This window comes from Gopherus flavomarginatus, chromosome 2 (assembly GCF_025201925.1).
Source record: "Gopherus flavomarginatus isolate rGopFla2 chromosome 2, rGopFla2.mat.asm, whole genome shotgun sequence".
NCBI classification, from domain to species: Eukaryota; Metazoa; Chordata; order Testudines; family Testudinidae; genus Gopherus; species Gopherus flavomarginatus.
This window is the reverse complement of record NC_066618.1, coordinates 4,347,780-4,363,370: the sequence shown is the minus strand read 5'-3', so window position 1 is coordinate 4,363,370 and position 15,591 is coordinate 4,347,780. Positions and strand designations below refer to the sequence as shown.

General features: G+C 48.9%; 1 protein-coding gene across 5 annotated transcripts in view; it reads right to left on the bottom strand.

Moving 5' to 3' along the window:
- The window catches only part of SCAP (SREBF chaperone), a 118,041-nt gene that overhangs the window by 84,318 nt on the left and 18,132 nt on the right, over positions 1-15,591 (bottom strand). For all 5 annotated transcript variants that reach the window (XM_050942435.1, XM_050942434.1, XM_050942437.1 and 2 more), the window contains one exon: positions 8,943-9,169. In XM_050942435.1, the coding sequence (XP_050798392.1) occupies positions 8,943-9,064 (122 nt within the window). In that variant the 5' untranslated portion in view covers positions 9,065-9,169. The remainder of the gene's footprint in view (positions 1-8,942; positions 9,170-15,591) is intronic.

The window sequence follows — 15,591 nt, the reverse complement described above, 5'->3', positions numbered from 1 at the left end:
TAGCATTTGAGGAGAAAGATGGCTTCGACCGTGCAAAGCTTCTTGAAAGCAACAATTTAGCCATCTAATAACTGAAGCCTTGGTAGCTTCATTTAGTTTATGATGGGTGTTCTAGACCAACAAATCTAGAGACTGAATTTAGTACTGCATTCAATGGTTGTTTTTTTTGTTTTTTTTAGAGCTGACAGAGCATGTCAGAGGTATGTTCATTTCTGTTTAAATTTATTGTGTTTTGCGCATTAGTCAAGAAGGCTGGAAGAAAACACTTTATTGTAAACAGGTCTTAGGCCTTTATTAAAAAACTTTACTGAAAGAACTCCAAAAAGATATGCTTTTCCCTTGCCTTGAGTAGATCGATCCATTCTAATGACTTAGCACTATGCCTTCTCTACAGACCAGGCCCTTAAAGATGCCCTGTTTATGGCATACTTTCTCAAGGCTAAAAGTATGATAAAAGAAATTATTTGGATGCATTTGTAACTGGTACCTCTTAAATATCCTGTAGTTACATTACTCTGTGGAATTTGGGTTTTGAGAATAGAGCCTTCTTGAAGAGAAGGCATATCTGAGCGATGCTTGCCATCCGAATTGGCGGTGAGAACCTAGACACTCCTGGACAACGTGGGGCCAATCCAGCTCACTTTTGTTAAACTGCCTTGGAGAACATTATGAACAGAAATTGACTCATGATTTTGCCCATAGAAGAAAGTGTGTGAACATAGCTACAGCCTATTGATCTCCATCTGGAATAAGTCTCCAGGATCTTTGCTAGATTTGGACCTGGATGCATGTAAGTCCATTGATGGGGATGCAACCCAGGGCCTCCACTCAAAGATCTTGGGATGTAGACTCAACTCTCCTGGATTTAGTCTATTCCTGCTTAACCAGCTGCTTTGATGTTTATTGCCTGTTTATATGTAGTGCTTGAAAATGCACAAGACTTTTTTCCCCTTTCCTGCCCCCTGCTGCTTCTTCCCTTCACCCAGAACAGAGAATATTAGCCACTCACACCAGGGCTAAGGATGTGTTACTCCTTTCCTGTTGATGAAAGCCACTGCAAAAGTGTTGTAAGACATCACCAGTATGTCTTGGCTGACTAGGACTGAGTTACAGTTCTTACAGCTTAAGTACTCTAAGCTTGATCTAAGTGGAACTGTGAGGGAGTCCTGTTCTTTCATTAACCTTGGATGAAACCGCTGCCCAAAGAAATGACCCTGCTCTTGAAGCTGGTTGGTGGAGAAAATTAATTCCATCTCCAATTCTGACATACTGTGCCCTTCCGGGTACCTTTCGACAATGGGACAAGGGAAGGGGTGATGATGGCTCCTGTAGGCTGAAGAAGTTAGGAAATTTCTGGAGAAGACCAGAGAGAATCTCACTCTCAATAGTATGTTGGTGTAAGACATCATCATTCTGATTCGAGACATCAGAGCCCTGACAGATGTGACTAGAAAACGAATATCCTTGTGCCTTGTCATACAGCTCTCAGTGTTGAGAAATCCGTGTTACTCCACAATATAATCTTGGCTGTGTGATGGCTGCTCCATGGGCCTTTCCCAGGCTGAGTGCTCAGGTGAGCAGGTAGTTTTAAAATGGATATACAGGACCCCTTTTTACCCAAGGAAACTAAGATGTTTAGAGTGCTGTTCAAAGCACAAGTTAGAGAGGCGGGTAGGCCAAAAGGTGAAGCATTGTACTGGTAATGCCTATTGCATGCAAAGTGGAGATATCCTGTATAGGATACTCAGATGGATGTTCTTCAGATCGACTGACAGAGAAACAAATTCCTTCTGGAAATTGCTACTATGATGGAATTTAGTCAACTATATTCGGATCCACAAGATACCAGGCAGCTTCCTCTTCTCCCAGAGCACACCTCAGTGCTATTAAGAGTAATTCTGTGTTCTCAAATGGAGACCCAGACCTATTAGTAATGGATACATCAGTAATATCCATTAGGAAGTTTTTAATCCTAGGGCCAACATCCCTATGCCACGGGACATTGCCAAACACGGATAAAGGCCCCTTTTAATTCCACACTCTTCAGCAGCTGTCCAACGCATTTTTGGAAATTTCTCTTTAAACAAGGTGTCAGGAACTACAGAAATAGTAATTAATATCACTCCCTTGTAGTGTTGTGTATATGGAGGAAGCTGCCCTATGGCAAGTAGAAGACCAGTGCTCAGGGGGCATCTCTATTTTAGCCATTTGAAGGCTCCCTAAAAGAAGGGATTTGGAGAGGAAAAGAGGCAGGTCATAACAGATCAACTTCCACCCTTTAGTTAATGTTGATGATTTTAGGCAGGTGTTTAGAGTATAAGCTCTTCAAAGCAGAAACTATTCACATGTGTTTGCACAGTGCTTAGCACAACAGGGTCCCCCAGTCTCAACTGCCACAGTCCTCAAGACCCCAGTCTAAATAATAATGGCCTCTTACACCCCCGATTATCCAATAATAGTAAGTGCACCCCACTCTCCATCTGAGTCCCTATTTTCATAGAAGAAAAGACGGTTACTCACCTTTGTAACTGTTGTTCTTCGAGATGTGTTGCTCATATCCATTCCATTCCAGTAGGTGTGCGCGCTGCGTGCACGTTCGGAGACTTTTACCCTAGCAACACTCGGTGGCCCGGCAGGGCGCCCCCTGGAGCGGCGCCGCCATGGCGTCTGTTATATACCCCTGCCAGCCCGCCGCTCCTCAGTTCCTTCTTGCCGGCTACTCCGACAGTGGGGAAGGAGGGCGGGTGTGGAATGGATATGAGCAACACATCTCGAAGAACAACAGTTACAAAGGTGAGTAACCGTCTTTTCTTCTTCGAGTGCTTGCTCATATCCATTCCAGTAGGTGATTCCCAAGCCTTACCTAGGCGGTGGGGTGGGAGTGAGACGTTGTAGCGTAAGATCGCTGAGCCAAAGGCGGCATCGTCTCTTGATTGCGCAATGAGCGCATAGTGAGAAGTGAACGTATGCACTGACGACCAGGTAGCTGCGCGGCATATCTCCTGGATGGGAATGTGCGCCAGGAAGGCAGTCGAGGAGGCTTGAGCCCAGGTAGAGTGAGCGGTGAGACGGCCAATCGGGACGTGGGCCGAGTCGTAGCATGTCCGGATACAGGATGTTACCCATGATGAGAGCCTCTGAGAAGATATAGGCAGACCTTTCATACGCTCCGCCACGGCTATAAATAACTGGGGCGAGCGTCTGAAGGGTTTTGTCCTCTGGATGTAAAAGGCGAGGGCTTGGCAGACATCCAGGGTGTGAAGCTGTTGGTCCCTGCATGATGCGTGTGGCTTCGGGAAGAAGACCAGTAGAAAGATATCCTGATTAATGTGGAAGGCAGAGACCACCTGGGGAAAAAAAGCCGGGTGCGGGCGTAGCTGCACCTTCTCTTTGTGGAAGATCGTATATGGAGGGTCTGCCATTAAAGCACGGAGCTCCGAAACCCGCCTGGCCGATGTGATAGCTACCAGGAAAGCTGTCTTCCAGGACAGGTACAGCATCGAGCAAGTGGCTAAGGGCTCAAAGGGTGGGGCTGTGAGCCGAGTCAGAACAAGGTTGAGATCCCAGGTAGGGGAAGGAGGCTTAACCGGTGGGTAGAGTCGCTCCAAGCCCTTAAGGAATCTCGAAACTATCGGGTGAGAGAAGGTGGAACTGTTTGACTCCCTTTGATGGAAGGTGGAGATGGCGGCTAAATGCACCCTTATTGACGAGAGTGCCAAACCTTGTTCCTTGAGGTACCACAAGTAGTCCAGGATAATAGGGATCGAAATGGTCTCTGGAACCAGGGAACGTTGTGTACACCAAAGAGAAAACCGCTTCCACTTGGCGAGGTACGTCGTCCTCGTGGAGGGTTTCCTGCTTCCCAAAAGGACCTGTTGAACCTGGGCAGAGCAGCAGAGCTCGGATTGGTTCAACCAGATAGTAGCCACGCTGTCAGGTGCGGGGACTGCAGGTCTGGATGGTGAAGCCTGCCGAAGTCCTGAGTTATAAGATCCAGGCAGAGTGGCAGTGGTATGGGAATCGTTAGGGATAGGTCGTGCAGCATGGGATATCAGTGCTGCCTCGGCCATGCCGGCGCGATCAGTATCAGTCTGGCCCTGTCCCTGCGGAGCTTGAGCAGGACTCTGTGGACTAGGGGAAAGGGTGGAAATGCATAGAGAAGATGTCCCTTGCAGGGGATCAGCAACACGTCTGACAAAGAACCCGGGGAGCGGCCCTGAAGGGAGCAGAACACCTGGCATTTTCTGTTCTCCCTGGAGGCAAATAGGTCTATTTGGGGAAAGCTCCACTTCCAGAATACAGAAAGAAGGATGTCCGGACGGATGGACCATTCGTGGGACAGGAAGGATCTGCTCAGGCGATCTGCGAGAGAGTTCTGGACTCCCGGAAGGAAGGAGGCTACGAGGTCTATCGAGTGGGCTATACAGAAGTCTCACAGTCGCATCGCCTCTTGGCAAAGGGTGGAAGACCGTGTGCCCCCTTGTTTGTTTATGTAATACATGGCCATTGTGTTGTCCGTGAAAATCGCAACACAACGGCCCTGTAGATGGTGTTGGAAGGCCTGGCACGCCAAGCGGACCGCTCTCAGTTCACGAACATTGATATGCAGAGTCAGCTCTTGCAAGGACCAAAGGCCCTGGGTGTGAAGGTGCCCTAAGTGTGCACCCCATCCCAGGGATGAAGCATCCATCGTTAGCGACACCGAAGGCTGTGGTGGGTGGAACGGGCGACCGGCACACACCAGGGAGGGTGTCAGCCACCAGTTGAGGGAGTCCAGGGTTTTTGTTGGGATTGTGACTATCATGTCCAGGGCACCCCTGCTCGGACGATAAACTGAGGCAAGCCAAGTCTGGAGAGGGCGTATGCGTAGTCTTGCATGCTTTGTCACGAAAGTGCACGCAGCCATGTGGCCGAGGAGGGCGAGGGTGGAACGGACAGAGGTTGTTGGGAAGGCTTGTAGCCTCTGGATGAGAGAGACTATAGCCTGGAACCTCTGTGGAGGTAGACTGGCCGTTGCAAGATTCGAGTCCAGCATGGCCCCGATGAATTCTACTCTCTGCGTAGGAAGCAGAATGGATTTGTCTAGGTTGAGGATCAGACCTAGATGGGAGAATAGGTCCTTGATGACGTTTACGTGTGCGGTAACCTGAGCCTCGGAGGTCCCTCGAATAAGCCAGTCGCCGAGATATGGGAAAATGTGAACTCGACGGTGACGGAGGTAGGCAGCGACTACTGCCATACACTTTGTGAATACTCGAGGGGCCGAGGAGAGGCCGAAGGGAAGGACCGCAAATTGGTAGTGATGACGGTTTATCATGAAGCGAAGGAACCTCCTGTGTGGGGGGTAAATTGCAATATGAAAATATGCGTCCCTCATGTCGAGAGCAGCGCACCAATCTCCGGGATCCAAGGAGGGTATAATGTTTCCCAGGGATACCATGCGGAACTTGAACTTCGTGATGAATTTGTTCAGAGCTCGCAGGTCCAGGATGGGCCGGAGGCCCCCTTTCGCCTTGGGAATTAGGAAGTATCTGGAATAGAACCCTCTTCCCCTTAGGTCCTCTGGAACCTCCTCTATAGCTCCCAGCGCAAGGAGTCTCGAAACTTCCTGCAGAAGGAATTGCTCGTGAGAGGGGTCCCTGAAGAGGGACGGGGAGGGAGGGTGGGAAGGAGGGGACGAAATAAACTGAAGACGGTAGCCACACTCCACCGTGCTGAGAACCCAGTGGTCCGATGTTATCTGGGACCAAGCAGGGAAGAATGCGGCAAGGCGGTTGGCGAACTGAAAAGGATCCTGGGAGGGAATTGGTACTGTGCTCCCGAGCGCACCCTCAAAAGTTTGGCTTCGGTCCCGCCAGTGGTTTGGCAGGGCCGGAGTTATTACCCTCTTGCGGGCCAGACTGGCGTCGCCGGGGGTTACGGCCTCTCCTTCTGGAGAAGTCCTGACTTGGCCGAGGTGGTGGATAGGGGCGCTGAGGTTGTGGGCGGAAAGGTCGCCTCTGAGTCTGCGGCGTATGCATTCCTAGCGAACGCATGATCACGCGGTTGTCCTTTAAACTTTGGAGGCAAGGATCCGTCTTTTGGGAAAAAAGGCCAATGGTAGGTCCTGTATAGTATATTGCAGCTCGGGTAGTAGACCCGATGCTTGTAACCACGATATGCGCCTCATGGTAATCCTGGAGGCGACCGTTCGAGCTGCAGAATCAGCGGCATCTAACGAGGCCTGGAGGGAGGTCCATGCAACTTTTTTCCCTTCCTCCAGGAGAGCCGAGAACTCCTGGCGGGAATCGTGTGGGACTAGTTCTACAAACTTCCCTACCGACTCCCATGTATTATAATTGTATCTACTCAAGAGGGCTTGCTGATTCGCCACACTGAGCTGGAGGCACCCCGCGGAGTAGATCTTCCTTCCCAACAAGTCCATGCGTCTGGCTTCTCTCGATTTAGGAGCAGGGGCTTGTTGGCCGTGGCGCTCTCGTTCGTTAACAGATTGGACTACTAACGAACAAGGGGGAGGGTGTACGTACAGGTACTCATACCGCTTGGATGGAACCATATATTTGTGCTCTACCCCTTGACTGTAGGTGGAACGAATGCCGGGGTTTGCCAGATTATTCGTATTATACAGGCTCAAGCAGATACAAAGGGGAGGGCCACCCTTGTCGGAGCCTCCGCTGATAGGATGGTGACCATTAGGTCTTCCACCTCAGGAACTTCTTCCATGGGTAGATTTATATTAAGAGAGACCCGGCGGAGGGGGTCCTGGTGCGACCGAAGGTCAATTGGGGGTGGTCCAGAGGTGGCCGTCCCCGCTACTGCCTCGTCTGGTGACGAAGAGGAAGAGACCCCGGGGACCAATGGGTCTTGAAGCGACTCTTGGTCCTGTGGAACGTCCTGGGGTGGGTCTTGCACGTCCGAGACCTGCGCCGGGAGATGTTCTGTACCCGCTGGAGGAGGTCTGCTCACCGTGGCCTCTGGTGCCCTATGTTCAGAGGGCCCCGAGCACGGCGGTGGATGTGGGGCACCTTGGCTCTGATGGTAGGCCCAAGGAGTCCAAAAGGACCACTGATGAGGGTCCTGCTGATTGTCCGAATCCCCATAGGATGCCGATCCGGGATGGGAGGAGACTGATGGTTGACGAGATGGCCATGGCGGGGCGCAGACGGGGAAGTGATGGTCCCTGCGTCCACTGGAACCGTCCCCACACGGTACCGGGAAGCGGTGCCGAAAGCCTCGACAGTGCCGAGATTGTGACCGGGACCTGCAACCAGCGCGGTGCCGGGAGGTCGACCGGTGCCGGGAGCCGTAGTGCCGAGATCGGCTGCGGGAAACCCAGTGCCCCAAGTGCTGACGGGACCTGGAGCGGTGCCAGTAGTGTCTGGCGGCGACCGGGACTTCGAGCGGTACCGCGAGTACAACCGGTACCGCGACGGGGAATGGTACCGGGACTGCGAGCGGCCGCAGGATCGAGATCGATGGTGGGACCGTGAGCGTCTGCGGGACCTGGACCGGGACCGAGAGTGACGAAGTCCCATGGTACCGGGTGAAGGAGGTCTTCCAAGGGCCGGCTTGCCTGCGGATTGAGGGACCCGCACCGGCGGTGCTGGGGGTCGAGGCAGCTCAGGCTCCGTTAAGGCGATCAGGTCCTGTGCCGCGGAGAACGTCTCCGGAGTGGAGGGCACGACGAGCTCAACCATGGCCTGACCCGGGGAGCTGGTAGGCACTGGACTCGACGGCTCGTCCGAGGCCGGAGTCAACAGTGCGGCGGAAGTCGACGCCACGGCAGACGGCAGTGCCGGGCAGTCCGGCCTGGCTAAGCGCTCTGACTGTGGTGCGGACACAGCAGCCGCAGGAGGCTTGCGCTTCTTGCTCGAAGGTGACATTGAGCGGTGCCGGGTAGAAGCTGGGTGACTCTGAGTCTTCACTGAGGAGGTATGCTCCAGTGCCGAAGAAGCAGTTGATCTCGGTGCCGAAGCCAGTGCCAAGGAGCTAAGAGTCAGCGCTGCCTCCATCAGCAACTGCTTGAGGCGAACGTCCCGCTCTTTTTTAGTTCAGGGCTTAAAAGCCTTACAGATCTGGCACTTATCTGTCAAATGGGCCTCATCCAAGCACTTAAGGCAGGCTTCGTGCAGGTCACCAGTGGGCATCGGCCGATGACAGACCGCGCACGGTTTGAAGCCCGGTGAGCCGGGCATGGGCCCGGTACCGTGGCTGGGGAAGGGGCTAACCCCCAATCCCGTCGAACTATCTACAAGACACAAACTAAACTACTAAATACACTAACTACAATTAATCGAACTATATACAATATAAGAAAAAGACGAGTGAATCGCTAGGGAGGTGGAGAACAGCAAGCTGCGCTCCACAGTTCCAACGACCGACACGGGCGGTAAGAAGGAACTGAGGAGCGGCAGGCCGGCAGGGGTATATAACCGACGCCATCGCTGCGCCACTCCAGGGGGCGCCCTGCCGGCCCACCGAGTGTTGCTAGGGTAAAAGTCTCCGACAAACGTGCATGCGGCGCGCGCGCACTTCCTGGAATGGATATGAGCAAGCACTCGAAGAAGAACCAAGCGATCAGGAGGTACAACAACAAGAACTGGGCAGATGAGCTAGGTTTGGGCTGGATAAGGATAAGATGACAAAGTTCCAGGAACAGTAGTTTAGGCTGAATATTGTGTAGGTAGAAAGGGCAGATCACCATTTCCCCTGCCCTGCCGCCTATTTCTGGTTCCAGAGTTGACCATTAGTTAGTCTGCTTTTACACATCAAGGTGTTTTGTCCCTGGCTTCCCATTTTGCTCCTCAGCATGACGATGACTGGAAGCTCCTACATTCAACCAAACACTTCAGGGACAGCGCATGCTCAGAGAAAGAACCTCACAGACCAGTAGCAGGGAACCGAGCAATGACCTATGCAGACAAGTATTTTGCAGCACTTACCAGCAGGCCAGGATACAGAGGCCAGTGAAGAGGATGATGGGAATGGGGTATGAAGCACACAGCAGCCCGTGGTTGTAGAACGCCCGCGATATCTTCTCGCGCAGCTTTTCAGTCAGGGTCATCCTCAGCTGTCGTCACCTAGCTGCCATCCCGGAATGTGTCCTGGGGGTTTCTCAGGTCCACCATGTGCAGCACTTCAGCAAAGGCACCGTATGCAGAATAGGAAGCTGGAAACGGGAAAGAGAGAGTGCATAAGAGGAGCAACAGGAGCATTATTAGCTTGGCTTTACAGCCATCCAGCTCCACATCTCCTTGGGAGCAAGCTGGAAAAACATATTGCTCAGAAGCCCAGGACAAGAAGTTGTGCCATCAGGCACCCTGACCACCAGATAAAGACAATAGGGAAGGATGAGAGCAGATTTCACGAGATAAGGCACAGCAAGTGAGCAGCCAGTCCAAGGGGCAGAGAGGGAACAGAACCAAGAGAACTTAGGTGCCTCAGAGGCAGAGAGAGGCAGGGCTGAGCAGAGAACAGAATAAAGTTTCAGTTCGAAGACAGAGAGCAGAGGGAGAGATGAGATACTAAAGGGGAAGGTATACAGAAGGGCTGAGTGGGAATGGAACTGGGGTGCCTGACGGGTAAGGCAAGGAAGGGGCTGGGCAGAGCAACCTAACTAAGCTACCACTCCAAAGAGGTGGCAGAATGCCATATGCTGACATGCCAGTCAGAGGAAGGGTAAGGGCCTAGTTGTCGGCAATACAAATACTGACCACAGAGAAGCACACTGTTGAGCATGCTTGAGGTTGAGCCTCAGTATGAACATGCTGGCTGTTAGCGACCCAATCATGGTGATGGGGGGAGGCAGAGGAAGAGACTGGATCTGAACTTTACAGATACAGAGAGACAGTTTCAAGGCAGTTATTTTTGCTGGGAAAAGCAAGCAATCATTTAATTTGCCAACTAAGCCAGAGCAGACTGTGCAGTAACATAAAACACAGCTTGAGTGCTTGCTATTGGCAAAAGACAGTTTGCCTTGATTGCGGGACAGGACCTAACATGTTACTGCCTCACTAAGAGAAACAAGGTTGTTAACATTTATGGGAGATAACGCTGCTCACTTAATTACAGTGTCACTTGAAAAGTTAGAACAGACATTCATATGGCACTGTTGTAGCTGGCACTGCAAGATGTGCTAAAGATTCATATGCTTCTTCATACTTCAGCCTTTGTTCCAGAGGACATGCTTCCATGCTGATGCTCATTAAAAAAATAATGTGTTAATTAAATTTGTGACTGGACTCCTTGGGCAAAAATTGTATGTCTCCTGCTCTGTTTTACCTCATTCTGCCATATATTTCATGTTACAGCAGTTTTGGATGATGACCCAGCACATATTGTTCATTTTAAGAACGCTTTCACTGCAAATTTGACAAAATGCAAAGAAGATACCAATGTGAAATTTCTAAAGATCATTACAGCATTCAACCCAAGATTTAAGAATCTGAATTGCCTTAAAAAATCTGAGAGGGATGAGGTGTGGAACATGCTTTCAGAAGTCTTAAAAGAGCAACACTGATGCAAAAACTACAGAATCCAACCCCCCAAAAAAGAAAATTAACCTTGGCATCTGACTCAAAATGATAAAAATGAACATGCATCAATCCACACTGCTTTGGATCATTATCGAACAGAAATCATCATCAGCGTGGACACGTCCTGTGGAATGATAGCTGAAGCATCAAAGGACATAAGACTCTTTAGCACATCTGCCATATAAACCTCTTGCAACGCTGGATACAACAATGCCATGTAAACACCCATTCTTGCTTTCAGTTGACACTGTAAACAAGAAGCAGGCAGCATTATCTTCTGCAAATGTAAATAAACTTGGTTGTAGAAGTGATTGGCTGAACAAGGAGGAGGACGACTGATTGGACTTGTAGGCTCTGAAGTTTTACATTGTTTTATTTTTGACTGCAGTGTATTTTCTGTACATAATTCTATATTTGTAAGTTCAACTTTCATGATAAAGAGATTGCACAACAGTTCTTGTATTAGGTGAACTGAAAAATACTATTTTAACACATTACAAATATTTGCACTAAGAAATATAAAGTGAGCACTGTACACTTTGTATTCTGTGTTGTAATTTAAATATATTTGAAAATGTAGAAAACAAAGTATTTAAATAAATGGTATTCTATTATTGTTTAAGAGGCTATAAAAAAATTAATCATTTGATTAAATCGCTTGACAACCCTATGTGGAATATACAAGATCAGAAAATACCAGCATGGCTAAAAAACCAGAGTAAAAGAGGCAGTTAGATGGAAAAGGGCATCCTTTAAAAACTGGAAGTCAAATCCTACTGAGGAAAATAGAAAGGAGCATAAATTCTGGCAAGTCAAGTGTAAAAGTATAAGAAGGCAGAGCAAGAAAGTATTTGAAGAGCAGCTTGCCGAAGACACAAAATCTAACAGCAAAAATATGTAGTACTTCAGAAGCAGAAAGCCTGCCAAACCACCAGTGGGGCCCCTGGACAAAGTAGCACTCAAGGAAGATAAGCTAACCTATCTGCAACAGCCTTAATTCTCTGAACCTGCCTTCATTGCAGAAAATCTAAGGGAGATTCCCCACACCTAAGCTATTCTTTTTAGGTGACAAATCTGAGGACCTGTCCCAGATTGAGGTGTCAGTATTGGAGGTTTCAGAACAAACTGATAAATTACCCTGGACCAGATAGATATTCAGTGTTGATTAGTTCAAAGTAATGCACATTGGAAAAATCATCTCAAACTACATTTACCAAATGATGGGACCTAAATTAGTTGTTACTGTTCAAGAAAGATCTTGGAGTAGATAGTTCCCTGAAAACATCTGCCCAATGTGCAGCAGCAGTCAAAGAAGCTACCAGAACATTAGGAACCACTAGCAAAGGGATAGATAAAACAGAAAATATCATAATGTCACTATATAAATCCATGGCACAACCACATCTTGAAAGCTGCATACAGCTCTGATCAATTAATCTCAAAGAAGATACATTAGAATAGGAAGGCGGGGTAGAGAAGGCCAACAAAAATTAGGAGTATGGAACAGATGCCATAAGGAGAGATTAAAAAGATTGTACTCTTCAGCTTGTAAAAGAGACGATTAAGGGTGGATATGATAGAGATCATGAATGGTACACAGAAAATGAACAAGGAAGTGTTATTTACCCCTTTGCATAACAAAGAACCAAAGAAATGAATAGGCAGCAGGTTTAAAACAAACAAAAGGAAGTATTTATTCATACAATGCAAATTCAAACTTTGGAAATGGGATGTTGTGAAGGCCAGAAGTACAACTGGATTAAAAAACAAACATTAAGAGAAATGCGTGGAGGATCAATGGCTATTAGCCAAGACTGTCAGGGATGCTAGCCCATGCTCCAGGTATGCCTAAACCACTGACTACCAGAAGCTGAGACTGGATGACAGGAGATGGATCACTCAGTGTTACCCTATTCTGTTCATTCCCTCTGAATGAGCATGTGGCACCACTGTGCTAGATGGACCATTGGTCTGACCGAGTATGGCCATTCTTATGTTCTAAGACCCTGAGCGAAACCAGTCTAAAGCATATCATATAGATATGGGGTGGGCAAACTACAGCCCACAGGCTGCATCCAGCCCACCAGCCGTTTTAATCCGGCCCTCGAGCTTTTGCTGGGGAGCAAAGTCTGCGGCTTGCCCAACTCCAGCGCTTCAGTCAGGGAGCAGGCTCCCAGAAGCAGCGGCATGTCCCTCCTCCAGCTCCTAAGCATAGGGGCACGGTGCTCCGCTCCACACACTGCCCCCACCCCAAGCACCGACCTGCAGCTTCCATTGGCCAGGAACTGTGGCCAATGGGAACTGCAAGGGCAGTGCCCGCAGACAGAGCAGCGCACAGCAGAACCACCTGGCTGCGCCTCTGCATGGGAGGTAGTTGGGGTACCTGTCACTGCTTCTGGGAGCCGCTTGAGTTAAGTGCCCCCTCCGTGCCTGCACCCCTCACCCCACATGCACAAAACCCCTACCCCAGCCCTGATCCTCCTCCCACCCTCCGAATCCCTCAGTTCCAGCCTGGAGCACCCTTCTATGCCTGTAACCCCTCAACCCCAGCCCCACCCCAGAGCTTACATCCCCAGCCAGAGCCCTCACCCTCTTCCCCCATGCACCTACCCCTCTGCCCCAGCGTGGAGCCCCCTCCTGCACCCTGAACTCATTTCTGGCCCCACACTGGAGCCCACATCCCCAGCCAGAGCCCTCATCCCCTCCCACACCCCAACCCCAATTTCATGAGCATTTATGGCCTGACATACAATTTCTATATCCAGATGTGGCTCTCTGGCCAAAAAAAATTGCTCACCCCTGGTACAGAATAATTAGATACAAAAATCAGATACTTAGATGTAAACACTTTTCACAATTCACAGAAAGCAAAGGTTATCCACAAGTTGTGTGTAGGAAAGATGAAATATGTAATTTGCATAAAGCATGAGATGTTTGCTTGATAAGGACAACGTTCTTGTAAATGGGCGAAAAATCCTTTATTCAGGACCTTACCGCTGCTCATGTCAAATTCAAGGAAGCAGAAAGTGTATCACTTTGTCCACAAGAAGTGCCCATTACTGGCTGCTCCATAAAGTCCACCTGGAGGTGATGCAAAGTTGACCACCTTGTTTTAAACTAGTTACAGAGCTGTTAAACTGGACTTCAGCTCGAGATTTTGAAACACTCTGCAATCTGCAGGGCAAATATGGTCTTAATCTCAGATCAAGCTCTATTTAACACCCACAGAGGGAAACTTTACAGAGATAATCGCAGAGTCAGGAAAGTTTCTCCAAAAAAAATGCATATGAAATCTTGGTTTGATGAGTGAAGTTTGTGCAAGATGGTTAACCTTTCATTCTCTTCGCTGACACAGTAGGCTGGAATATAGATGGTATTACACAGGGAATATGGAAAGAGTTAACAGTTGTGGGAGATTCTCTCAGAAGAGCTACTTTTCACAACTGATTTGCCTGAGTTTAGTGCAATAAATATAGGTTGCTCAAATGTTGTGCAGACCAAGTTTAAACGAGGTAAACTTCATGATACTCTGCACTGAACCCAGCACAACCTTCAGCTTGCTATTTGGGATCTCAATAAAACCTCAAAGTCTGAACTGAGACTAGTGAATTTGAAAAGAAATCTTTCAAGGTCCCAAAAGGCAACAGGATCTTCAAGCCCTCATTAATACAGTGGAGTGGACTGTGAGCTTATTCAGAAATAGCCACTGCCTATGCTGGGTGTTTAGTCAGGCCAGATCACTGAAAACAATGATTAAAAAGACACCCATCAGTTGGAACATAGGCCAGAAACTGAATCAAAACTGATGCAGCCTGAGTTAGGGAAATTGTTTAGGACATTAAGGGTATTGCTACACTTGCAGTGCGAGTGTGGTCGCAGAGCCAGCACTGGGAGAGAGCTCTCCCAGCGCTGCAGGTACTCCACCTCCCCATGGGGATTAGCTTACAGCGCTGGGAGCGCACTGTTTACACTGGCACTTTACAGCACTATAACTTGCTGTGCTCAGGGGGGTGTTTTTTCACACCCCTGAGTGAGAAAGTTGCAGCGCTGTAAAGCACCAGTGTAGCCAAGGCCTAAGACAGGCAAGTTTGTGAACACATTATATCCTACAATGGACTTAATCATAGTTGACACACTCACTTTTCAAGGAGAGGTTCTCTTGATGGTTCAGGATCTGCAAGAACTAGAAAGCACTGTGCTGGAATTCACAAGAATGAAAGATAACCCTGACCTAAAACTTATGGATGACAAAATTGAAAAGGTAAAGGCAAAGGTGCAGAAAACTTCAATCTATATGATTGAGGCTGCCAATGAACCTCCTGCAGCAAACATTTACCTGGTGTCAACAGTGATTCCACAAGATGATTCATTTTTTTAAAAAATTGACTGCGTGACCCTGTCCTCTCCTGGGTTCAGGACAAACCACTACCCGAATCCTTGGCTGGTGTACAGAAATAAAGGTGATTTTATTCGGCTCACAGGCATTTGTTCCCAACCAAAGTCACCCGCAGCAAATCAAGAGAACAACAGTCCCGCCTTCCTTCCCTCAGGGAGGCTCTGACAGGCTGCTAACACGCAGCTATTCCTGCACCAAGCTAGGTCTCAGGGTGAGAGCTGGACGTCTGGGCTCCTTCCCTTGACCAAATGAGCTGTGCTCTTTCCTTTCAGCCCCTCCCTCCAAACCTGACACCTACTGCAGGTGTATTGGGGGGGGGGGTGCAGCTGACTGAGCCCACCATAGGTCATTAACCCTTTCCTGGCCAGTATGGGATATGCATACCCAATTGTAGACTCAGACCCATTACGGCAAGGTACAAGTCATTCTGATAGGTCTCTTAAGCAGATACAGCGTGATGAGGAATAGGAATATGCCCCATGTCAGTGATTGCCTTAATCAGATATAAATGCCAAATTCCTAACAAGAGACAGGGAACATGGATGTTTAACCACCATAAATAAATTGGCTAAAAGGCCACTCAGGTGATAACTGCCTGCAAGTTTTTGGAAGGCAAACAGCAACGAGGGAAAGTAGTTGTTTAGGCTCTTTCAAAGAGGT